General features: G+C 47.3%; 1 protein-coding gene across 1 annotated transcript in view; it reads right to left on the reverse strand.

The window, feature by feature from the left end:
- Window positions 1-26,404, reverse strand: part of Myo5b (myosin VB) — a 297,799-nt gene that overhangs the window by 168,825 nt on the left and 102,570 nt on the right. Inside the window, exons 2-4 of the mRNA XM_032885354.1 lie at window positions 10,477-10,587; window positions 3,077-3,248; window positions 698-842 (exon numbers count right to left, since the gene is read on the reverse strand). Coding sequence (XP_032741245.1) covers window positions 698-842; window positions 3,077-3,248; window positions 10,477-10,587 — 428 coding nt within the window. The remainder of the gene's footprint in view (window positions 1-697; window positions 843-3,076; window positions 3,249-10,476; window positions 10,588-26,404) is intronic.

Below are 26,404 nucleotides of genomic sequence, written 5' to 3' on the forward strand. Positions count from 1 at the left end.
GGCATTAATACCACAGACACCTTCAAGTCATTTAATCGTATGCCCTCAACTTGGGCCTACTGCACACGTAGACTGTTTAACCCTTGAAGAGAACACCGTAGCTAACTTTACCTCTATGTCCCTAACTCAGTTTTGCTTTTCAGCCTGTGCATACATGCGTGCATGCATGCCTGTGTGCATGCGTGTGTGACGGGGGAGGAAAAGAGAGAGCTGTTTAAGGACCCAAGCAGAATGCTACTTCCAGGTTACAATCTAAAATGCATTAGGTACAACTACTCCTCCCATGCAGTCCTCACTTCCACCCACAATGCTTGCTACCTCAAGAAGTTGTCAAGGAGTCCTCATTTCTTCAAGAGTCTGTGGTGAGAGGACGTGGATTGGACAGCACTGAGGAGTGGTGGTGCCGTGAGACGGCTCTATTAATAGCAGCCAGGAAGAAAAGAAAGCCAAGAAGCACTCAGGGAGAGATAAGCACGAGGGATTATCCCATTGCTCAAAACCTGAAATAAATCTAAGCAAGCACTGGTCTCCAGGTACATGTGAACAAGACAAGGAGTGGGGGGAATCGAAACCCAGGCGGCTCTGCTTCCAAGAGCTTCTTCAGCCCCAGTCTCACCACCCTGCGAGCAGCAGCAGTCAGACAGACACCCCCCTTCACGTCCTTTCTCGGGAATCCCTGGGCGGAGTCGCTTCTCACCTGGCCATCTGCTTGTAGGCTTCTTCTGCTACAGCAAAGATGTGGGGGTCCATGTCGCCCATATTTTGGCCACTGTAGGCATAGATGACATCCTGCCCGTAGATTGGCAGCTGCTCATAGGGATTAATGGCAACAAGCACAATTCCTGTGAACAGACAAGACGGCAGCCTTAGGCCCCATTGTCATGAGGTAAAGCTAAAGATGGGAGGGTGAGGCGTCTGGCCACTCAGTTACATAAAGAATTACCATTGAGCACCCATGCTAGGCTCTTGGGGTCAACACAGTGATTGGGACACAGCCCAGGCCTCAAGTTGTCCCACAGGAATAAGACAGACACACTAACTCACACGTTCATGAAGTAGACACAAAGTATTTCGAGACCAGAGAGAGGAGGTTTAACTTAAAACTCCACCTAAGGATTAAAACCTGGGAAAGACATTTTTCCTTATTTATTTATGAGCTATTTACACAGAAATATCAACTTGAGGACAGAAGAACTGTCTAATGTTGACCTCCCCAGTGACTACGCATGCTGACTACTTGTCTAATCTCTGTGTGCCTCTGCTGTCTCTGAGGATAAAAGACCTAGGACATCCTTGAGAAGACAGCCACAGGGGAGAGCAAACCCCAGGGCAGTGGCCCACACAGAAGCCTCTGTGGTTTCCCCTATTAGACCACACCCCTCATCTCTGCACCTCTATCTCCCAATGTCTGCACTGCAGTAGATACAAACATGCTGATCAAGCAAGGAGGAAATCCTGGTAGGTTTTAAATCTCTTTTATGGATAGTCAAGTTCATAGCTGAGAATGTACAAAGGGGGGGGAAGCAAATCCCATCTTCTAGACATGGTAGCAATATGTCTTTTTTTTCCCCTCTTCTGTGAGATTGCATCCCAGATATCCAAAGACCCCTGTACTAAGGTACAAAAATAGATGTTTTCTAGACATCTCGGAAAGAGGAAGAGGGACCCTGACAAGAAGAGAAGTTCCCTTATGTTGTATTCTCTCCTGGTGGTCAAGAGGGAAGAGAGATACATGGACCTCTTGCAGCAGGGGTTTGGGGATGGGGGAGTAAAAACCCTGAGACATCCCACTGAGGCTAGTCGCATGGAGAACACTCTTATAAGCAGCCACACATCTTCTGGTTTTCAGAGGGTTCAACCGAACTCACATGATACTCAGTTGACATTCTAATCTCATGTCCTGAGGTCAGCTATTTCCCCAAAACTCTACAGTCTCTTTCAGAGCAGAGAGGAACACTTCACAGTTACTGCCATTAGGTGGACTGGCTCTGTTGACAGCTGATGGGACACTGGATCATCTGAACCACCTCTTGTCTGCACAGACACCAAGGCAATTCCAGGGAGAGGGGGATTCCTTGGGCTTGGAAAACTGATGATCGTTTAGCCCTTTCTCCTAAAAATAGAGGCTTTGCAACAGCTCCAGAAAGAGGTTTTCTGGAGTTTCTGATAATTGATATTTCTTCTAAATCAATCTAGCTGAGGGTGAAGGGGTTTTTGAAAACCATTCCTTCTCAGCGTTAGAACCTAGCAAAGCAACTCACCAGGGTTGCCAGTTAAGTGACTGACTCCAAAGGCCGAGTGAAATATACAAATGGAGAAGCCCCCCCGGCCTGAGTCTTCACTACAGCCATAGTGAGGCCAAGATCTTTAAGACAACGCCCACCCACCATAGACATCCGATCTACAGTCTGATCCTCACCAGGTTCTCACTGCTTTCCACAGATAACTGCTGGAAGATATGCTCTTAACATGCTACCAAATGGTACTCAGTGAGGGAGTAAGGGAGGACAAGGGAGAGAGAGACAGAGGCAGACACAGGGAGGGGGGTACAGAGGGATATGTACACAGACACAGAAATTTCAAAACATTAATTTCAGGCTTTTACGTTTTAGACATTTTTATTGAGTTGCACATGACTTGGACAAAGTCTTCAAGCATCACATTTGAACCTGGGCAGTGAGACAGCAGCAAGGAAGGCCGCCCTTTCAAACGGAAGCCAAACTCATGCGGGTACGCAAGCCACCGTGACAAGGGCATGCTTCAAGTTGGGGTGCAATGGAAGGCTTCCCTTTCTACTAACCACAAGCAAGGCCTACACCAGCTTCCGCAGCAGCTGGGGCCATTCTTCCTGAGTGCAGCGGCTGTTAACACCCGGCACCCCACTGACCGTGGGCCTCGGCCTTCTCTTACGCAAAGCTCATATGCATGAGAGCCTCTAGAGTCATGATTCTTAATGTGTGAGCTTCGTAAGTGCAGTCTAAAAGTAAACACACACACACACACACACGTGTACACACACACACGTGTACACACACACACACACACACACTCACACTCAGCAGGTGCCTCCACTTACCACAGTAAGTGTAGATGTGGTTAGACTCCAGGAAACGGACCTTTAAGTTATGCAGAACTGCGGGCTCGTGGAGATGGCTGAGTGCGGTGAGGTCGTTTTCTCCTACTAAGATATCTGGATTCCGCAAGAATGGCACCTGGTTATTTTGGACATCGATTGGGTAATCCAGAATCTAGTAACAAGCAAGCAGTAGACAAAAGAAAAAAAAGCCACAATTATGAAGCAATTAGCCCATACTTGCTGTCTTATCTCTATAGCTGGAATCACAAAATCACAATCCTAGCAAGATCTGAAGTCATAGACATAAGTAACATTCTCAGGAAAGGCAAAATGAAAACACACTTGTGATTCCTGTAGACAGCAGCCCGCGTGGAACTTAGATTCCATGACCCCAGCATCTCAAACACAAGAGACTGGTACAGGAACTGAGGAAGTACAATGAGATTTAAGAGTGGTTAGCAGCTTAGTAATGATGATTCTGGGTGTTACGTTCCAGTTAGCACGGGAGGACTCTTTCTCCCAAATACCAGGCCTTCCTAGACTGGCCCCATCCACAAGTGTCTCTTTACTGGCTTTGTCTTTTTTCACATTTTTTAAATTAAATTCTTAATTAAAATGAAAATATTGGGATCACATGTTTGCCCTCCCCCAATTCCCACCGGGACCTTCCCACCTCCCTACTCATCCGGCTTCATCATGCTCTCTCTTTCCAATTCTCTCAACAAACAAACAAACGACAGCCAGAACAAACGACCCAATTAGATAAAAAATTCTCAAGGAAACAAAAGTCCACCCCCTCAAAAAAGAAAATATCTGTGGAGCCTGTCTTTGTTGGCCACCTACTAGTAGCATGGGTGTGGATGGGATGCCCAGGGACATTCTACTGAAGCAAACTGAGTTTCCCATCACCAGTGGGTTTTAACTGCAAGTAGCTTCTTGGTTAGAGGTAGATGCGGTGCCCATTTCCCCTCTTGGTGCCTGGACCTGCTGCAGGTAGTTCCTTATCAACTCTGACCGGCCACCCATATGCTCACTTTCATTTACAGCATCTTGCTATTGATGTCTTGTGGCTGTGCAAACAGCTTCGAGTCTCCAGACTGACCATTTGCACGCGCACCACTTGCTCCACAGTTTCTGCACAAGCTCTTTCGGGACGAGCTTTTTGGCCTCGAGGCCAGCGGAATCGGAGCCAGAATCTAAGTGGGAATCTGTGTAATTAGGGTGTTGGGCTGCTTATCCAAAGGTCAGATCTCTGAAGCAGATGTCAGGTTCACTGGCTTGCGTGGTTCAGCGTTTGAACCAAGCGCTCAAAAAATATTTGACAGAACACATAGATGTAGTATGTGTAATTTACTAAAGGTGGTTTAGAGGTGGGATTTTTGGACATTTAAACAAGAGGGAAGTGGTTAAGTGCTGCCTGTTTACATGTTAAGTGCTGCCTGTTTAAGTGTTAAGGTTCTTACAAGGTTCTTCAGAACTAGCTGAGAAGCTCTGAAAGTTTTCTGAGCTCAGTTTTGTCTCGGGAACTATAAAGAACATCCAGAACATCCTACAAACTGGAAAGTTTCAACAACATTCAACTAACTCTGATATGCATAGCCTGTGGATTATCAAAGAGTTACTAATCTAAGGCCAGAGCTACACCCAGTAAGTCTCGCCAATATGGCTACCAAAAGATAGCTGAAGAAGGATGGTACTGACGGCTGTGCCAAAGCGGATGGGAGAAAAGGCCACACAGCACAAAGAACCACAGGCAACCAAGGAATTCGGACAGAGGGAGGAGCACACCAAGTGGTTATCTAGTACCAAGTAGTCAGCCCTGAAGACATGCACACACGGAACATTATACGGACTAAAAAGGTTATATTTAGGAATATATGTGTGTATACATATGTGCATTCAGTAACAGTTAATGAAAAGAGAGGCCATAAATTTGAAAGACAGCAAGAAGGGGTATATGGGAGGGTTTGGAGGGAGGAAAGGACAGAGAAAATTATGTAATTGTATTATATCTCAAGAACTAAAGACAAAATGTGATTGAGAAAAATCAGGAAAGTGAAATAAAACTATATATATATATTTTTCCATATACCAAACTGTCAGTTTAAATTCTTGCTTGCTTGAATGTGTTCAATATGTACAAATGCTTTGGAGTCTTTCTTTCTTCTTCTTGTTCCTCCTTCTCTTCTTCTTCAAGACATTGTTTTGATGGAGCCTAGGCTGCCTTCAGATTCACTATGTGATGAGGATGGTCTAATACTCCTGATCATTCTGTTTCAACCCTCCAAGGGCTGGCATTATGGGTGTGCATCACTGTGTTCCACTCTAAGAGTTCATCAATTTTCAAGAAAGTATATCAATGTTCCACTTTCAGCAGTATCTGTAAGACTGAGTGTAAGGGGTGTACTAATTAAGTACTAAATAAATATCACAGAAGAACTTAAATCCACATGCATACAGAGACTTGCATGTTACCCTAAAATTGTGAATAAATGGGTAAAGAGAATATTTCGTTTAACATTGGTAAATAAACTAGGTATATGTTTAGGGGACAAAAATAAACCACGTCTCTACTCTGCAACACAAATTTTAAATGGAACCAAGAGAAAAATAAAGCCAAAAAAGGGGAAATGAGCAAACATTTTAAGTTTTAGGGTCAAGGACATAAAAGCCAGGAACATGTAGGAAAACACCAAGTACCACTGTAAATAACTTTAAAAAGCACACCATTTGCAAAGACAAACCGAGTAGAGGACAGCTTTCTACAGCACATGACAAAAGTCAAGAAGAGACCACCCCAACAGAAGGTGGGGGTACAAGAAACAAACATGGACAAGCAACCAATAGAGGACACATGAGAACTGCTGACTGGGACCAGAGACTTCACAGTCAGCCTTTTGCGTGCAGTGTAGGGGTGTGTGGGGTGTGTGTGTGTGTGTGTGTGTGTGTGTGTGTGTGTGTGTGTGTGTGGGTGCTTGTGAGCTCAACAGCACCCTCAGAAGACAAAGAGAACATGATTGCAAATTCAAACACGGCCTTTGCTTCACAAAGCCTCCGTCTAAGAGAAAGCAAGGCCACAGCACAGAGAGCCCCATCACATAAGCCAGGGCCTGCGGACACTCTCAAGACCCTCACGGGATGGAAGAGGGCAGCGCACCACACACGGTGAGGCTGCGGCCAGCTTCTGTAGAATGTCAGCAATGTGCGTTGAGACACGTTCCTTAATATGTTCTCCCTCCTCCGCGGCCTAACAAGATAATCTCACCAGTTAGCCACAACACAGACTCGGAAAAGTGACATTCGCGAAGATGGATAGCACGGTCTGCATGGATAGCTATCCAGCTGTCCCAGCATGCTCGGCATTTTTTTAAAACGTGTTAAAAAATGAATTATTTCATACTACACAAGTCTGCCTATCTAGAGTGATGTCTCCAAAATATCATTATCTCTGTGAGTGTGACATGTTCTGCTGGGTCTTTCTTTCTTTCTCTTTCTTTCTTTTTTTTTTTTTTTTGTGACAGGATCTTTACATGCCTTTACTGTCCTGGAATCCACTATATATACTAGGCTGGCCTCGAACTCACAGAGATCCACCTGCCTCTGCCTCCCAGTACTTGAATTAAAGGCGTGAGCACCAACACCTGGCCTGTTAAATTCCCCTCCCCCCAAATTTATCAATACTGCTTTCTGTCTTTAAAAAGCTCTGTAGCCAATTTTCTCCATACAGTCACATACAGTAAGTTACTCAACCATTATTGTGGAGAGGACACAGACAAAAATTCTAGAAGGCGGAACAAGGAATTGGGGAATGCTAAAGGCTGACCCGCAGCTCATGAAACTCTGGAGTTGGTAACTCTAAGTTTTCTGAACAAAACACCCAAGGCCCTCGGCTTCCGAAGAGGAGCGGCTGGTTCGGGCTGGGGACTTCGGAGGTTTCAGTCACGATCGCTCGGCTCCATTCCTTTATGGCCGACAGCAATGCCGAAAACTTGTGGTGGAGAAAGAATGGTGGAGCAGAATTGCTTAGCCTGCTGATGCCAGGATAGAGAGAGAGAAAGGAGAAGGGGGCAGGATCTCAATGCATCCTTCAAGGGCACATCCCCAGAAACTAACTTCCCTTGTACTGGGCCTTCCTAAAGTTTGCACTGTGCCTAGCAGTGGTGGTCAGGCACCTTTGTGGCGCTCTGGACTTTGTCATCTGCTGAGTGGGCGGCCTAGGACTCTACCAGACCTTCCTCCCAAAGCGCTCACCCTATCCCGTCCTTCGACTTTCAACCTGGAAGGCTCTAAACCCAGGCCAGTGCCTTGGCGTTCCAGGACAGACGAAAGGCTTCCCTTCATTTCCAACATGGTTCTTCTCTCAGAGGACTTTACCAGGCAGGAAGAGACAATCACATATAAAATTTTGGGGGGGAAAAATCCACAAGTAAGCTAGTGGTATTGGTTACAGAAAATTGATAAGGAGTAAAATTCCAAGCACAGCAGAAGAGAGCTAAGAGTTGCAAACTCAGCGCTCCGGGCCACAGATTCTTCAGCTTGCCGGTGTCCAGGGGGACAGAGCAGGGGTGGGGGTGGGGGCCCTAAGAGTAGGGATTTTATTTTCCTGCCACTGACAAGAGGATCTTGATTTTAACATCACTATCAGAGTCCAATGTTCACAGATAATCCTGGCCGCAAAGGGATTCACCAAGTATTTGTAACCGTACAACATGGCGTAAAGAGACTGATCTACACTACAAGCTTCATTGCTCTTTGATGCAGTCCTATAGAGGTGAGGCCACCGCCCGCTTAATAAAGATGCTGCTTCCTTGCACTGGCAGTGGGGTGCAGGCTCAACAGGGCTGCAAACAGCTTTATTCTTGGTATAGTTGTTTAAATAGGCAAAATAATGAACATCCTAGATGGATTTAAGGCGCTCTCAGTAACTGAACCTATGAGGGGTTCTAATCTTTCACCCCAGCCCTGAACACACTTGGCTAGGCTGAGAGGTGTGTCACATCGCGGGGAGAGCATGCCGCTCTCTGCCGAGGCCTCCTGCTCACAAATGTGCACAGGAGAAGCACTCACTAGGGCTGCTCGGCACTTTACCCCGTGTTGTAACACAACAAAGGGAAAGGACACAAACAGGGAGTTTTCAGCCAGCAGAGGGCAGGAGCGGTTTGCAAGGGTGGTGGGGAGAGAGAGAGTGCTTGACCTGCACTGAGCTCTACTCTGGTCAAAGCTGAGAGAGGCCACACTCATCAATCCAAGGTTAGCATCGGCAAAATGCCCAGCATGGTCTAAAGGCAGAGAACCAAGCTAAGGATCAGTACACGTGCACCTTACATTCATCTTGGCCCTAGGAAGGAAAAAGCAGATGACACTATTCTTTTCTCCAGAGAAGTCACCATCTTCTCACTGGCTGCAAGACAGAATGTTAGGCTGGGTGACCTAAACCAGCAGAAAAGGCACTAACACCGCATGATTCTACTGGTATGAAGTACCGTGTGCAGCCAGAGACAGAGGCGAGCACCATGGCAGGTGGTAAAAGACTGGAAAGGTGTTCAAGTGGGGACAGGGTGGGGTAGGGAATCTCCAATTTTGCGGTGTGGAAAGGGAGCACGGTGACAGCTGCACCACTGTGAACGAATGAACTGTTCACTTAAGGATGGGTCACATGGCTACAGGTGTATTCCATGTTTTACCGGGAGAAACAACTGAGCAAAAGTGGGAGGGGCGTCTGTAGGAGGGGCGTCTGTGGGAGGGGCAACTTAGACTAGAACCGGGAGAATTCTGAATACCTTACCAGAGGACGCCTTAGGCAGTAAAGCGCATGGTCCTGCTACAAAGCCCAAGGTTGGAATGGCGCTCTTTTAGCAGAAAATCTGACCTGCCTACTTTTCCCTTTGCTTCTGTCCTAAAATCAACAGCAATTTACTCCTTGGGCTGGGAGGTCTACCAGTGTGTGAACACAGGATGGCTTCAGCCTCACGGGAAATGCTCTTCGAGCAGTCAGCATCCAGCCATGCAGGGTCTCTGCCCCTGCCTCAAGTGTACAGTGCCCAGTCACTCTCGGGGGCAGCTTCAAGCCAGCATAACCCATGGGCAACAGGCAGAGACTCAGATGTACAGAGCCCATGCTGATCTTCAGTCCCAGGCTTTCTTCAGTTCCAGAGTGACCAGTCCTATAGCCAGAGAGGAAGAGATGGGCTGTGGGCAGCAGCCAGGACTCATAGTGCAGGACCAGATCTGCGTGCAGCCAGGGACACAAGCATCTGCTGTTTTAGCAACATGACGGATCACTCCTCACTGCCTCCGTACAGCTTTTAAAAACACCCACCCACTCGAAAAGGCCGACTAAAACGAAGTATGCCGGAGTAGAAGGCACTCCATTCGAGTGGGTGGACTAATTTCATTTTGTTTCGGGTGTGGGGTGGGAAGTTATTCAACATGGTAAACAAGACTCCATCTGCTGACGGTTTCTTTTCTCCCCTAAAAAAGGAGAGAGGACTGGACTAGCAAAGCCTGCTGGATAGAGGGTGAAGGACACAACCGATTAACTCAAATTCAGCTGCTCCAAATGTTACACTCAAAGCAACACTCTGCTCCAAATGTTACAAAGCGACACGCTGCCTGCTCGAAGTTCCTACAGAAAGAGTTGGTGGTTGGAGAACGTCCAATCAACAGGTTGTTCAACCAACCATTTGGAGTGGGAAGCAGAACAAAACGCTTTGAAGAATGAACAACAGAAGGCAGTTAATAATTCACAATTAAAGGACACAATACAGGCATTCCAGGCTCCGGAGCTCACCCAATACAAACCGTCCATCCCCTCTGTGCCTGCTCTGCGGCCCGCCTGTCTGTCAGTCTCAAAGTCAGTTCTTCATGTCGTCCCTCTACTTTGGTTACACCCAGCCTCCCTGTGTACATCTTATATGAAATGTCTGCCTGACACCCCTGCCTTAGTCCACCTGGGTCCCAGGTTCAATGGTTGACCTTCCTTCCCTGGCCCACTGGGGTTTGGGGCATTGGGCACAAGAGCACCTGCATGAACATTCCCTACTCTTAGCCCAAGGTACCCTGAGCCCAGGCTCCTACCACCTTCTCTACTGTTCCCTCCTGCTGATGCCTGACGGGTACAGCATACCCGTTCTCTTCACTCCTCCATAAAGACTCCTGCCTCCGCTACCACCAGAGTCCCAATTGCTAACCTAAGCGGACCCTTGTTTCTTATGTGACATCCATGGAGCAGGCTCATGGTTTCACACTTCCACGTACACTGCCATCAACAGTGACAAAGACATTTGGAGCTCAGAAGCTCCAGTGGGCAGACAAACGAAGGGCACAATTTACTATCAGACTCAATCGTAACGTATCTCGGGGCCCCCCATCCCCCACCCCCGGCTAAGACCAGCACTTACTGTGTCATCTTCCAGTCTGAGTTGTAGGCTCTCATCCCCATCTTTGTAGTCCTTGGTTAGTTCAGCCGAGCGCCACACCTCATCTGGGTCCGGGATCCAGACCCTCGTGTACTGAAAGACAAGAAGGAAAGAGACTTAGATACAAGCCAAAGGATCCGAATGCCTAAAGCATGTGTCAGTTATCTATGAAGGGTTTGCTGGAAAAATTATTTTACAGCAGTGTGCATGCACCCCACTTCCCTTTCAAAGATGCGAGATGATCCAGTATTATAAATAATAAATAACTCATGGGGTTCATTTAAAACAGCGCCCTCTCAATCTCCGGAGAATGTGACAGTGAAATTAAAATTCTGCCGGGGAGGCAGCTGAGCGCGAGCAGAGCTCTGACCATGAGGGGTTTACACCATCCTTTTAAAGACGCCAAACAGCAGTCAGAAGGACGGGCACGCTGTAATCAGTGGAACAATACTGGCCAGGTTCAGGAAGCTCAGTAGTGCTTTGGAGTTCAGGTTGCTCTGCTGTGGTAGTCTACACTCAGTAGAAATGGCGGCAAATCAGAGGCTCTCTGTTAATGGTATGAATCTAAAATGTCTCCCGCAGGTTCATGTTCTAAATGACTGGATCCTGCTAAATCCCAGAGGCCAGGGACCCCCTTTAGGAGGTTGGGCCTAGCTGAAAGTATGACACTAGCAGACTAGGTGGGGGTGGGGGATCTGTGATAGTTACCCCTGCCCCATTCCCCAGCCAGCTACTGTCTTCTTGTTGAGTGGTCCTTGGTGATGTAAAGAGCCCAGCCACACACTCCTGCTGCTGTGATCTTGGCTGCTCTGCCATGCCTCCCCTGCCGTGATGACTGAGCTCTCTAAAACAGATCTCTCCTTTCTCAGTAGCTTCTGTCAGGCCGGTCCCAGCCACACAAGGGCAGTCAATGCAAGCATCTTGAATCATCGGCCACCAACAGTTACTTGTGCGTTCTGAGCCACAAACATTACGAGATTCTCAGTGTCTCCAGCACTGCCCTGTAAAGAAAGTCATTCCATCTGGTCTAGTTCCGGCAGGGAAGAATGTACCAGGCCTGTTATGTACCAAGGCCTTCGGGCATTAGTCACCGGGCTCTCGGCCCTGGTTATGTTACGATACACAGACAGCGCTGCAATCAACAAGTCTAGGTTAACCATAAACAAGTCAGGGAGGACCTGCATTGACATGACACTTGGGGAGGGGGGGGGCAAGCACTTGGCATGCAGAACGGAGGCATCCCAACCCCCTGCCATCCATTCCGATCTCATACTTTACATAGATGTCAGACAAACTGCTGAACTCGGGTAAGAGATTCTACAGGGTCCACTTAGTTTTAGATGCCACCTGTGTGCCCCTCTGTAGACACGACACGGTTTTGTCACGTGACGTTCTCAACGCACCTAAATGGCCCTTTTCACCAGAGGCTGAACCGTGTCCCTGGGTCAGCTGCTGTGTGCTACAACCAGCTGGCTCTCTTTGGGTCCTGACTTTTTTTTTTTTAAATTAAATCCATGTTTTTTCTCCTAGTGTACCCTACCCCTTTAATAAAACCAATATCCCGACTCCTGCTCCATTAATTCACCACTGGGCAAAGTCCTGTGGCCGCGGGATCTGAACATGAACAAGAAGAAAGCCAACCTCAGAACATCTTCGACATCTCAACCTAGGGCTGACCACCATTTCTTTCTTTTTAACTTAGATTCACGGAGTCCTGTTCTCTGTGCCTCCAGCCCCACCTTACTGGGTATTTGTAGCAAAGTAGAGAACAGTGCAGTGCAGTGCACAGGACCAAGTCTCCGGAGGAAGTGAAGCCTTTCCTTGCTCTGCTGCCAGCATCCATTCTTCCTCCAGTGTTTTTGCTTAGCTTCTCCACTGTCCTCAAAGCCCACAGTCCAGCCAGCTGCAGTAAGCAATAAGGTGCTCTCTCTGAGCGTTCAGTTGGTGGCCTTTCCTCAGTCACAGCGCGTTCGTGACCTCTGGTCACTGTGCTCCCTCTGTCAGTACACCTGAAACTTTTACTCAGAACCGACCTTATATTTTGGACAAGGCCTACAAAGACTGCACAGAACGAGAGGTAACTGAGAAGAGTGGAGGCAGCTCAGGAGGGACTGAGTGGAGGTGATGAGCCCACCCAATGGGCAGAAAAACCACCTCTCTGTTTCCTAAGTGCCAGGGCACTGTGGGACCCTTGTGGTTCCCTATTTGGCTCCTCCATATGAGGGGATGTGGCATCACTGTCAGCCAGAGGCTACTCTAGAAACGCAGAACCTCAGCCTCTACTCAGACTCGTTCACTCAAGACCTGCATATCCAGCACTAACGTCTGTCCTGACAGCAAGTTCCCACACAGCCTTGCTTCTGCAAAGACATCAGCAAACTAGAGCTATGGGGCTGCGTCTGGCACCCGGCCTGTGTGTGTACAACCCATGAGTTAAGAAATAATTACCTTTAACTCTCAAACAGAGGGTCAAAAGACTGATATTCAAATAACATGAAACATCTCATGAAAGGTTGATTTTGGTGTCTACAACTAGTGTTGCTTGGAACACAGATGAGCTTACTCATTTACATATCACTGTTTTCACACGTCAGGGACTGAGCTGTCAGGAATACATATTTTAGGCATTGGGCCACAGGAATCTATGGCTTTGACAGAAAGGAGCGTCAACTCTGTTCTGTACTTGCTGCTTTCTTGAACCAGTCATCCCTCATATATGTAGATGGATGGAGTCCCGGTTCTGACACCTTTGCATTGAAGGCCATCATTGCTGACATCACAGAGTCAGCCCTTGAGCTGCACAGTAAATCTGTCTCCGATTGGCTTGTTTCTGGTTTCACAGTCACGTCTTTCAAGGGAGTTTCACCTCTTTATTCCAAGATGTTCTAGGTACATCACCATGCATCCTTAGGGTCCTGTATATCTGGTGGATATGCGCAGTGATTAAGAAACTGAGTGTCTTACAGGAAAACCTGGTTTTACTTAAAGCGCATTGCCCCGAGCACCACTGCAATCAAGGACCGACATGGAAATCTATTCCAGCTTTGGGAACCTTTCTAGTAGGGCCCATTCGGTGAGGTGACAACTCCTGAGGAGAGGAATAGTTACTCGGTCACTGCAGAAGAGATCGGGAAGGACAGGGAAGATAATGCCAGCTGAGAGAGAGGAATCGGGCAGCTAGTCTTAGGTGGCTTTTAGAAAGACATTGCATATTCAGATCTTATCAAGCAAATGTCAGACTCGAATCCAGTAAACACTTGGCACCTAACCTGTGGGGCTCTGTGCCACTTGTTGTCACAAAATCTCCTCAGTCTCCCTCCAGTAACAACCTGTGTGGAAGCCCTGACATTACAGCAGTTCACAGCTAACCCAGAATAACACTTCTCCTCTGTTCTGTACACGGGTGGTTACATCTGCCCCTCCCCCTGCCCCTTACACTCATCCTCTGTGGCTTCTGCACTCGAAGCTCCTACAAATTACCAAACAGGGTCATTAACCCAACAGCATGTGTAGCACGCACAATGGGCAATTTACAGAATATTCAAGGGTTTTAACTTTTAATGATAATTCAACTTTGAGGCCTAGCTTTGCAAACAAGCCCCCACTTTCCCGAATGACTTAAGATGATACATGGTCTCAAATCAGCACAAAATAGATAGCAAGAAAAGGAGACACACAAGCAGAATAGGGAGAGACAAGGGCCACAGTAACTAGCAAAGACCTAAGAAGGGGGGACAGCCAGGTGTGGGGAAGCCTTGGGAGGAGGGGGGATTTGAAGGCGACATTCCCTTACATAGTGATGCAAATGCCTGACAGTGAGCGCCCTAGATGTGACTAAGAATTACATTCTGCTCATTTCCTCCCATTTAAAACAATGTGAATATAAAACCTGGAGTAAGTGTAGAAACAAGGAAAGTACAAATGGGGTTAGGTGGGAGAGAGCCTTGGGGAGGGGAGAACCCTGGGGAGACGAGAGCCTCGGAGAGGGGAGAGTCTCTGGTCGGGGAGAAGCAGGGTACAGGTGATTTGAAGGGAAGGTTTAAGTGGAGAGATACAATATAGTAAGGACGTATGGAAAAGTTCTAAGGAAGCATACTATTATCTACCTACCTAAAATCATGTAATATACATGTCCACGTATACACACACATATACAGTGTAGATACAATCTTCTCATGTGAGCTGACAGTACGACCTCCAAGAGGGAGAAGGGGGAAATGATATAAAATACAAACGACAATCCTCCTCTCCCAAAGCACCCCCCACTGCTGCACTACAGGGGTACGATCACTACCATGTATGCAAACACTCTCATCAGACGTTTTACTTAACCTGTAGGGAAGCTATAAAACACGTGTTCAGAAAACCTATCTGCTTTTTATGGGCATGGGTGTGTGGCTGCTCCAGTTACCTGTGCAGAGGTGTGCAAACGCCTGCACAGGTCAGAAGAGAGCCTCGGACCCCCTGGCCCTGGAGCTGGAGGTGATTCTCAGCCACTGTGGATTCTGGGAATCAAACTTTTGCCCTGCACAAAAGCAGTAAGTCTCCTTAACTTCTGACCCACCTTAGGAGTAGATAGGAACAGTTCTGAATTGTGTGTGAGGGTGCAGGTGTGAGGGGACTTATGGGTGGAACTGAGTGGCTGGCATATATATGCTAGACAAATGCTTTACCGCCCAGTCACCCATGGCCTCTGACTTGTCTCTTCGTTTTCATACCAAAGAATTCCTCTCAAATCTAACCTCTACCAGCTCGACTGTACGGAAGACAGCAGACTGTCAAAAGGTAAGCTCAACTCGTGTGAGCTAACCGCAGACCTAGAGATCCTGTCGCTGTTGCATTTTAACAATGCTCAGCCCCTTTATGAAAGGCAAACAGAAGAGCAAGCCTGGTCCAAGTAACAAATACATGACGAGTTGAGGAAGAGCACTCATGTTAACTAGGGATGCCCACATCCAATGCTAAACAGCGCTGAGCTGCTCTCCCTTTGCTCCTCCTTTCCTCTGTCTCCAGTGACAGCCCCACATGCAGGTGGAGTGTGGCTGCCTAGGACAACAGCGCTCTGCACAGGCTGCACGGTACAGTCACGTGGAGAGCTTGCTAATTCCCAAGCCAGGCAACACCCTGGACTGTCTACATCAACCTCTGGGGTTGGACTCAGGCAGTGGTGTGGAAGTTTCCCAGCTGAATCCAGTGCACGCCACGAGCGACTTGTGTCTGAGAAACCACGGAGAGGGACGTCATCCATCCCCATGGGTGTGAAAGCGTACTTCTTCCGTCACACTTGCCAAAAAAGTTACAAGCAAATGCAAACACGTGTCTGCAGGAGCACACCGTCTGTCCACGTATACACCTGCATGTGGTGTAGCCCTGCCGCAGGTGTCTGGGCTCTACAAGACAGTTCAGTGATCGTGACTCACTATCTCGAGTGGGCTGTTGCATAGGGCGAGCATCGGCCTCCTCGGATGAACAACAGGATGAATGTTGCAGGAGGGTAAGTCCATCACTTGGGTGTCTCTGGGTCTCTGTTCTTGAGCAGCTATGCTCTGTCTTAAGTTCAGTAAGTGGACCTGGTCCCTTTCGTTCCAAAAACTAAGAGAAGTGGTTCTTGGTGATGGCTGATGGATAAGAGCTATTCGTAGATCTTTAAATCACAAGGGCACTAACAGCCATGCCCCACATTTGAATAATTAAATCTCTAGAGGGTTAGATCCAGAGCATTACGTTAGAACAACAAAAGCCCAGCTAACTTTCCAAATGATGAATGGACACACACAATTACAATCGGTATTCAGCGAGCAAGGGAGCCTCAGAGCAGTCAGAGAACGGGCATCTGAAACATTCTCCTCCTGGTGCCATCAACGCTACCTCAATAATGCCAGGGTAACTAATGTCAGGTCCTTTAAATCATTTCAACTTAGTCTCAGATCCAAGTCAGTGAGAGCGGGAGAATCCCTCCCACTTTAAACAGGGGAGTCCAGATCATTAGACCGAAGAGACCATCTGCCCAGGCTGCTGAGCATGGAATGTGTGTGGGGGAGGGGGAGGTGTTTGCAGACCTGGGGCAAAGATCCCAGCCTGTGCCTCAGAGTCCTCCATTCTCTGACCTCCTAGAGAAAGAAATCCTGATCTTCCTGGGGCGGGGGTCTAAATCGTACTCGGTAGGGTATTTTATATAAATAAGGTGTCATGTAATTATATATGAAGAAAGGTGTGAGGGCATTCGCCTAAGCCCCCAGGGGCGGGGGTTTCACACATCAGGCACACTGACAATTCAGGTGCAATGAAGCTTTGGTCTGAAGCAAAGTGGTCTGGACTGTGCTCCCCAAGAGCCACTTGGCTTAACTTGGTGGCTGAGAGCACTCTCTGCCTGCCCACCCTTATCTGTGTTTGGGAGCCAAATGCAGAAAGATCACCTAATTTTGATGGGTTTGGTGCTGTAACTAAATATCACCCAGTCTGGGGTGATATTTAACCCCAGGCTTAACTTAACCCAGGCTGGGGACAGGGAGCTTCTAACAGAGTAGGAAACACTGCCAGCGAACAGTTAGTCTTGGGACAGGTCTTAGATTTCTATGGCTATGATAAAACGACGTGATCAAAAGCGATTTGGGGAGGTGAAGGTTTGTTTCATTTTACACTCCCAGGCAGCAATCGATCATGGAGGGAAATCAGGACATGGACTCAGGCAGGTCAGGAACCTGGCGGCAGGAGCTGATGCCAAGGCCAAGGAAGATGGCTGCTTATTAGTTTGCCCAAGCCTGCTTTTCTTCTAATGCCACAGTGATCTGGGCCCTCCCCCATCAATCAACAGCCAAGAAAATGTACTACAGGCTGGCCCACAGGTCACTCTGGTGGGGACGCTTTCTCAATGGACGTTTCCTCTTCCCCAATGACTGAAGCTTCTGTTGAAATAGAAGCAGCCAGCACTGGGCATACGTTCCATCTGGACCCCATCAGGGAAGGTAAATTTGGGTGAATCAGCCTTCATCCCCCAAGGAGCACAGAAGCCAAACATCTCCAATTAATCAAGTCTGAGTCAGAACATAGGACCTGCTCAAAAGATGTAAGTCACTGGCATAGAAATGAGCTGGTAGCTGGACTCTCAGTTTCTGAGGAAATAACCATTAAAGGGTGGCATCTGTTTAAGTTGCCTTTCAGTTTTTAACAGTATTTTAATGTTTTAAATTATGTGTGTATGTATCTCTGTGTAGTTTAATGCACAGGAGTACAGTGTCTGAGGAGGGCAAAAGAAGAGCGCCTCAGATCCCCTGGAGCTGGAGTCACCGGCAGTTCCAAGCCCTGACACGGGTACTATCAAGTGAACTCAGATCCTCTGTCAGAGCGGTCTGCACTCTTTGAACACGTAGCCATCCCTCCAGCCCCTTTAGTTTCCTTTCTCATCGCTGTGATAAAATACTTGACAGATGAAAACTTAAAGATTATTTTGGTTTTGAGGGCACAGTCTATTGTGCTGGGGAAGGAAATGCGACAGAAGCACGAGGCGGCTGGTCACCTCATCGCATCCAGAGTCAGGAAGCTCAGACAGATGAATACTGGTGCTAGTTCGGGACGCCAGGCCACGGAATGGCACCACCCACATTCAGGGTGGGTCTTTTTCCCCTCAGTCAACCTTTTCTGGAAACACCCTCACCACCACAGCCAGGGGCTGTCTCTAGAATCATCCTATATCCGCCATTCCAAACACCTGACACAAAAGCACAGGGGTGGCTCTCCCAATCCCAGGGGGAGGGAGAGTGAACTACCTAGGACTGAGAGACACTAGATCCTCTGGGTAAATGAACCTGAGCCCCTGAGAATGGAGATATTGAAGGCCAGCTCCTCTAGGAGCTCAGGCAAACACCTTTAACTGTGGACCTGTGGGCCGAAGCATCTTCTGTGATGATTCCTGGTTAATACAGCATGGACGGAGAATAAAGAGGAGAAATTCATAGAAATTCAGTCAGTGAATTCTATCTCAGAATCACCGAATGGGCACCCTCCCAAGTGACCTGGCACCTGGCAGTAGCAGTCATGTATTTCAGGAAACATGAAGAAACCTAGTCTCACCTTGCTTAATGGAAAGCCAGACACATTCCACTGTCTCCAAAGTTTAGGTAAGAAAACTTAAGCCTTATAGAAGCTGAGTGGAAACTCGCCCACTCATCCCCATGCTCACTGGATTTTCAAGATAGTGTCTGTGGGCCCAGACACTGGCTGCATCCAGTGACAAGCCACTGCATTCTGAAGGCTGAAGTCTACTCCCCACAGGCGGTTGCTGGCAACCTTCCTTTAATAAGGAAGTTATAAAATAAACAAAAAAAAACTGAATGGTAAGGTGCTTGCCCCAGCTCCCATCAACAGGTGAAATTCAGTGCTGCACCTCAACTTCCTTGCCTGTGAAGCAGGAAACAACTGCTCTGTCAGAGCTGTTGCTAGGACTCAACGCGTACATAAAACGTTTAGCACTGTGTCGAGCACACAGGGACTACTGAGTGGCGATGGTTGTCATGCAAGCTCTCAAACCCTGCACCTGATACCTCATGGATGCTCCCCTGAGGAAGACGCCTCACAACCCCAAGTCCCGTCAGAAGCAGGTTCCACAGGTCATGGCGGGAACATGCGAACTCCTGGTTTTCCACTTATCTCCACATTGCTTAACTCTGCCCCACAGCAAACCAAGTCTCTTAGCTTCCCCGTTTATCCCCAAAGAAAGCTTAATTCATATTTTATATCTCTATCTGAAGTTATTAAAGAACCGAGTCTCCATGGTCGCCAATGACAAAACTCACCACTCCACAAACATCCCAAAAGAATGCATACGATTCTCAATTATGAGCCTCAAGTAACAATTTGCAGGAAAGGAAGTACTTGCTGTACAGAGAGAGTGACTGTCAGCATATGGACTTGGCTCATGCCAGGATCTACCTGTCAGTGATGGGAACTGCAGGGATACTGGGGGTGAGAGAGATCACTATGCAGAAATGTGTTGGTGTTGATGCATCCAAGACTTCCCATGTTCTATTGGCTCAGCTGATGTATTAGTTAGGTCTCTCCTGTATGCTATTCCCAGTGAACTTGGATAAAAATCTGAGTCTGAATTGGGCACTGGAGACATTGTTTAGAAAGAGACCGGGGTGGCCTAAATGGAAATATCACTGAAATCCCTCCATTTGAAAGGGCTGTGTGTCACACCTGATCATAGTAAGAAGTGATGGTGAGTGTGGTGGTTTGAATGAGGTCGGACTTCATAGGTCCATATACTTCAATACTTAGCCAACAGAGAGTGGTACTATTTGAGAAGGATTAGGAGGTGTGGCCTTGTTGGGGTAGGTGTGGCCTTGTTGGAAGAAGTGTGTTGCTAGGAGTGGGCCTTAAGGTTTCAATAACCCACATCGAGCTCAGTGTCTCTCTCTGTCTGCAGATCAGTAGGTAGCTCTTAGTTTCTGCTCCAAAGCGGTGCCATGCTTCCCACCATAATGGACTAAGCCTCTAAAACTGTAAGCAAGCTCCCCAATTAAAGAATTTCTTTTATAAGAGTTACCTTGGTCATGGTGTCTCTTTACAGCAATAAAATAGTAACTAAGACAGCGAGCAAATGAATAGCAACTTCCCAAACTTGTAGATATATATCATACAGGTATATACATGCACACATCCCACCAATGGAAAACAGTTTATTTCTTAAGTTGTAATAAAGTCATTAGCAGTTTGGGCTGGAGAAAGCGCTCTACTAGTGAAGCATTTGCAGACCAAGCATAACCTGAAGTCATACCCCCAGCCCGCTGAGGAAGGGAAGTTTGAGAGAAGCAGGTTCCATCCTTTAGCCCAAAGCCAAACTTTTCCAATTAGGTCAAGTCTGGGTTAGAGCATGGCGTCTGATCAAAACACAAATGCCAGCAGGCAGAGAAATGAAATACTAGGCAGCCTGAGGGCTGCGGGGGAAATAACAGTTAGAAGGCAGAAGCTTGGGAGAGGGGGTCGTCTTTATTAGTTGCTTTTCATTTTAATATGATTTTGTCATTTTCTTTTAAAAATGAATATATATACATATATGTACACATTCATATATGTACACATTCATATATGCACACATTCATATATGCACACATTCATATATGCACACATTCATACATATACATTCATATATATATATTTTATACACATATGTGTATATATATATATATATATATATATATATCTTTTTGAGTGTGCCTGTATGTGGGTTTATGCACCTGAGTAGTGGAGGAGGCCAGAAGGGAAAGGTGGCCTGGAGCTGGAGTTGTCCGCTGTGGTGACCTGTCCCACATGGCTGGCTGGAAACTAAACTCAGGTTTAAGAATGCAAGAACAATATGTACTCTTAAATGTGAGGGCAGGTTCTCAGTACAGGGCAATTTAATACCTAAAGCCATCAATCTGTTGTTGTGTTTAAGATGTGACGTTAAAGAAATTTAAGTTGCTTGGGACAGTATTCCGAGCAGCTATCTTCACTTCTATCAAGGGTAGGACAGTATACATTGTCATTGCTAGGTAAGCCTCTTCTTCATTTGGTGAGAGCCTTCCTGTAATAAAAGGCTAGCACCTGACCTTTCAGAAGAACAGTCTTAAGATGACCACAAAACTCATCAGAATGCCACAGTGCTAAGAATATTTGTTGGCCGCCTCTTGTTTTAAGCCTGTTCCATTATACGGACTTGCTAAGCCAAAGTCAGTACAGCACTGAGTTCAATTACTTCAGGGTTAGGTCTCTCTTCAAGAAACTCTGCTTGATATATGAAAATAAAGTAGCCAGTGAGAGACTGGCTGCAGGAAACAATTCTCTCGGTGAGCGATTGCTTAGAGGAAATGGCACTTTGCATCTGGACACGGGAGCACCCAGGTATGTTCTTGATATTCTGCAAGTGACGCAGTCACCTGTCTCAGAACTTAAACGCCTCACACACTCGCATTTGGGACTCTAGGCAGCTCTCCATCTTCCTCCCTTAGAACCCAGATTCACCACCCCAAGTTGTTCGACTATCCCTTCTTTGAGGCTGTTCAACATCCTTTCTCTTCTACAAGTCCCCAGTGAATGATAGGGGCCTACAGACTACAACGTGGGTTCTAGTCCTCCCTTCAATCCATCCACAAGACTTAGTGAACACCTCTGTGTGATGGGTACAGTGTGCAGCATGGGGAATGGTGATAGAAGACACCTCTGTCTTCAAGGCACTCAACCACATTATGGGGCTCCTCTGCTGTGGTGGTCAAAAACGCTTCAACAGCACCGGCACCCTCATCACACAACAGGGACCTAACTGATTCTATTTATCCGCAAAGACCACATTGAAGATGGAGGATTCAAGCTGATTTATGCATAGGAAAAGGACTGAGTCAGAAAAGTGGGGGATGGGAAATCTCTAGGCTGAGAGGATAACTGAGTCAAAAGCACAGGCAGAGAGAAGAAATGTGGTTTCGGGGCTAAAAGGATGGCGATGGTAGTCATGGCAACCCAGGACAGCAGGAATTGGGGCTCAAAACGACACGGGGGAAGAGATGTAGAATTCAAATCCAGTGGGTTGTTAGAGGTCATGTTGCAGACTTTTAACAATTACTCTACGTCCAACGGAACATGACATTGGGTGCTGAACAAAGGCGTAACAGTATAATTAGAAGACCGGGTCTTAGAGATTTAATGCATATGGGAAAATCTCACTGTGAGAACAGTGTTCAGTCTTTCAACTTTCATGATCTCATTTCTTCCCATGAACAGGGAGAGTGAGAGGTACCAAGGACATCAATCACCCTCCCTGCTCACAAAGGGTCTGGAAAAGCTGGCTTCTGAGAGTGTTCCTGTTCATGTTACTTTACTCCTTTATTCCTGCTCCAGACTGCAAACTGCCATTCTTACCGACGCACCCCAAGATTCACACACAGCTCTTGATTCCTCTTCACCTAACCACTGTCCCTCAACTCTGAGCTTTCCCCAGGATTCTGTCATGTCTAGTTTACTCAGAATTTTAGAATTTTAACACTTGGAGGAAGAAGCCGCCTCCAATTTGGGTGCCCTGGCAGCAGACACAGTAAAAGCACTGAATTCTCAGACCTTGGGGGAAAGATGTTCCAAAGTCAGTACACAAGGACGATGAATCACAGCCTCCAAACTGGTTATGACTAGCGAGCCAGGAAGTAGCGAGAATATTTGCTCTTCATAGTTGTATGACCCAAAGACATTAACGATATGCCTGACTCCCATCATGGTTCTGGAAGGAATATGGAACAGGTGTTACCAATGAAAGTCTGCATATCTGAAACCCAACCATTCTCTACAGAGACTATCTAGTGCACATACCAGGAAAGGAGCCACTGTGACCACGGACTTTCCCGGATGACCATGACCACCTCACATTCCTCTATAGCAATTCAGTCAGAAGCAGTACTAAAATGTTCTCTTGCCTTTTCCAGCATCAATGGGAGAAGAGGCCCTTGGTCCTGTGGAGGCTCGATGCCCCAGCATAGGGAAATGCTAGGGCAGTGAGGTGGGAATGGGTGGGTGTGTAGGGGAGCTCCCTCATAGAAGTAGCAGGGAGGGGAAATGGGATAGGGGGTTTGCGGAGGGGAAACTGGAAAGGGGGATAACATTTGAAATGTAAATAAATAAAATAACCAATAAAAATAAATTATTTTACTAACATAAAAAATTAAAATGTTCTCTTGTGCCCAGGTGAGAAGTAGGTGTGTAGCTAAAAGATGGCTGCCTCTGCCCGGCCTTCTCTATGCCTAAGAAGAAGAGACCAAGGAGAGCGTAGAAAAAGAAAGAAGAGCAGAAGCCACCATGACATGAACCCCTCATCCACACCACTATCGAGGACTTGGGGAGAGGGTTCATCTCAATGAGAACTCAAATGAAAAAGTGACTTGTCTCAATGTAAAAGTTTGCAAAAAAAAAAAAAAAAAAGGATCAGAATGAAAAACCACTGTAGGAGAAACTGTAAAGTAACGAGGGAACCAACGTAATTCCCTTCCCTGTACAAATACAGGTCATAGGCGGACTCTATGTTCTCCAAAGCAGAAGTCCTTGCCGGCTGCCTTCCTGCAGCTCATCTGAGCAGTAATGCCATCGGCAAGGGTGACAGCAGCTTCTCCGAGGGTGCTGCTTGCTAGGGTCTGAGCTACACTCCCGTATGAAGAACTCAGTGACCCTGGGGACCTGTGATGGAAGAGGCACTATAGCCTCACACACACTACAAGAATAAAACACTTTTGACCTGGAAGTGCATTGAAGCCAGTTAAGATCAGAAACCCTGGGGCAGCATGATAAACCCCATTTTCCAACATCTTCCTAGATCTCTTATGCTCCAAGTAACTAGTGAGCTTGTGTCAAGTATGATGATACAGTATCTATAGTTGTTAAAACAGAAACACAGCCCTAGTTTAACAACCAGGTATCTAGTTCTTAAAATAGAAAACAGATACACAAGCTTATGGACACAGCCCGAGTTACACTGTTTCCTCCAGTACCAGTTAGTTTTAAAATAGAGATGTGTCCTGAGCCTCTAGCTCTGGTGTTCCCACAGAAAACACAAAGGCCACTCTCTCCCACTGCATCTGTGAGTAATGCTTGTTCAGCCTCTACTCACTGCAGATACAGGGCTGGAGAAGAGCATCGTGTTGTGCCAGAGTCACAGCCCACAGCAGCAGCGTCAACTACCCCAACACCAGCAAACCGTTTCCTTTCCCACTCCAACCACCCAGGTCCACACTCAACACCTGGCTGGTAGGATGGTACGAGCACCCAGGAGGCAAGTGTGATTTGAACGAGCAATGTCCCCCCTATGGTGGCAGAGCTGTTTGGGGGTGGCGGGGTTAGATCAAAAGTTCTCACTCTGTGAGTCATGACCTCTTCAGAGGGGTCGCATATCAGATAACCTGCACTTCAGATATGCACACTATGACTCATAACGGTAGCAAAATTACCGACATGAAGTAGCGAGGAAGTAATTTTCCTGGCTGGGGGTCACCACAACATGAGGTATTAAAGGGTCACAGCATTAGAAAAGTTGAGAGCTACTGGTTTGGATGACGAAGCCTTGCTGGAGAAAGCAGGTCAGAGGAGGGGGTTTGAGAAGAAAAGCTTAGCCTAACTTTGAAGTTTGCCCTTTCTGCTTCACGCTCACAGTTGAGACTGTGGACACTCAACTTCCTGCTCTGGTCACCATGCCACTTGCTGCCATGACTCTTATCCCTCTGGAGCTTTGAGCCCAAACAAACTCCTCCTCCTGTAGAAGTTGCCTTGGTTAGAGTGTTCATCACAGAAACAGAAAAGAAAGAAGGCTCAGCCGGGGCTGCCAACCACCATGCCAAGGCAAGGGCGGTCTCCCAGTCGTGACAAATCAAACAAAAAACGAAATATACATACTGCTCAAGTGGTACTAGAAAAGATTCTAGTATTGCCTAAAAATATATAGAAAGACAAAAACATGAAACAGCTCATCCTGCAGTGTCAGAGTGCTTAAAAACACCCTTTCACTTAGAGGAAAAGGCTTAGTGATAAGACTTCGTGATCTGGGGCTGGAGAGATGGCTCAGTGGTTAAGAGCTCCGACTGCTCTTCCAGAGGTCCTGAGTTCAAATCCCAGCAACCACATGGTGGCTCACAACCATCTGTAATGGGATCTGATGCCCTCTTCTGGTGTGTCTGAAGGCAGCTACAGCGTACTTATATATAATAAATAAAATAAATCTTAAAAAAAAAAAAAGACTTAGTGATCTGGTATCATGACCCTCCTGACCATACCCCTCTGTCACTGCCAGACTCACTGTCTCGGACCTCCAGCCACCTATTTCAACAACTGTTGCTACCTCTCCCGTCTGTGCCTCTTGGCTTGTGCGTGCTTTCCTTGTACTCTACGTGTCTTCCCGGTCCCTTTCCCCACTATCGCTACTCCAGGGTCAGCTATTAAATGCCTCATTCCCTTGGGCAGAGTGTTTGGTTCCTGCTGCCCCCAGCTCTGCTCCTACTTTGAATGCAACATCCCTGAAGTGTCCTTTATGGACTTGTGTGCATTCCCCCCGCTCTCCAGAACACGAGTAACACACCGTCCATCTTCATGTTGGGTGCAGATGGAACGGTCTTTGCAAAGGGCTCGGCGCGTGCATGCGTGATGGCCGAACACCAGAACACACTCCGGCACTGTAGATTCTTGGTTTCTCCCAGCAAGAAACGGCAGCCTCTTCACCCCGGAAATGCCAAGTGCGGTTCCATCTAAATAACCTGCCAGCACAGAGACAGCACCAGCTCAAAAACACCTGGGCATCGGATTCCGCCACGAGGCTGTCAGCTGTGTACTTCCCTCTGCAGAGCTGCACAGCCAAGGATCCTGCCACTTCCGGATCTTATCTGTGAGACGCTCTGGCGCTGACAGATTGTGCACCGACGACTCAAGAAGCATTGATGCAATGTTGTTGTACCTGAACGCACGTCTGGTAGTCCTTCCAGTGAAAGATCAAGAACAGGGTGCCTAGCACCAGCGTGTGAGGACCGTCCAGTGACATGCCACTAGGCCTTGGGCTTCTGTGTTTTAAAAGGAGAAGAGCCGATAGCTAACTTCTAGAACATGCCGTATCAGAGGCAACAAGCAACTCAAGGAGCCACCTTACATAACCAACCACCATTACAAAAAGGAAGGATTATGGAATGCCCAGCATTCACTAGTGCCCAGGAGGAGAAAGCAGGGTGAAGTTTCACTGAGGCTCTAACTGAATCCAACCCCAAGGCTGCCAAGCACCCTGAACGCCTCATAGCAGAGGCTCAAAGAGTCTAAGAGCTCAGGATGCCTTAGAAAGCTGGAAATGGAAGGTGCTCACACCAGCTCAGTTCCCTCGGGCCCTCTCAGGCCCCTTTGTAGGAGTTGCCTGCCTTGCCTCAAA

The sequence above is a fragment of the Rattus rattus genome, chromosome 15, assembly GCF_011064425.1.
Source record: "Rattus rattus isolate New Zealand chromosome 15, Rrattus_CSIRO_v1, whole genome shotgun sequence".
Lineage (NCBI taxonomy): Eukaryota > Metazoa > Chordata > Mammalia > Rodentia > Muridae > Rattus > Rattus rattus.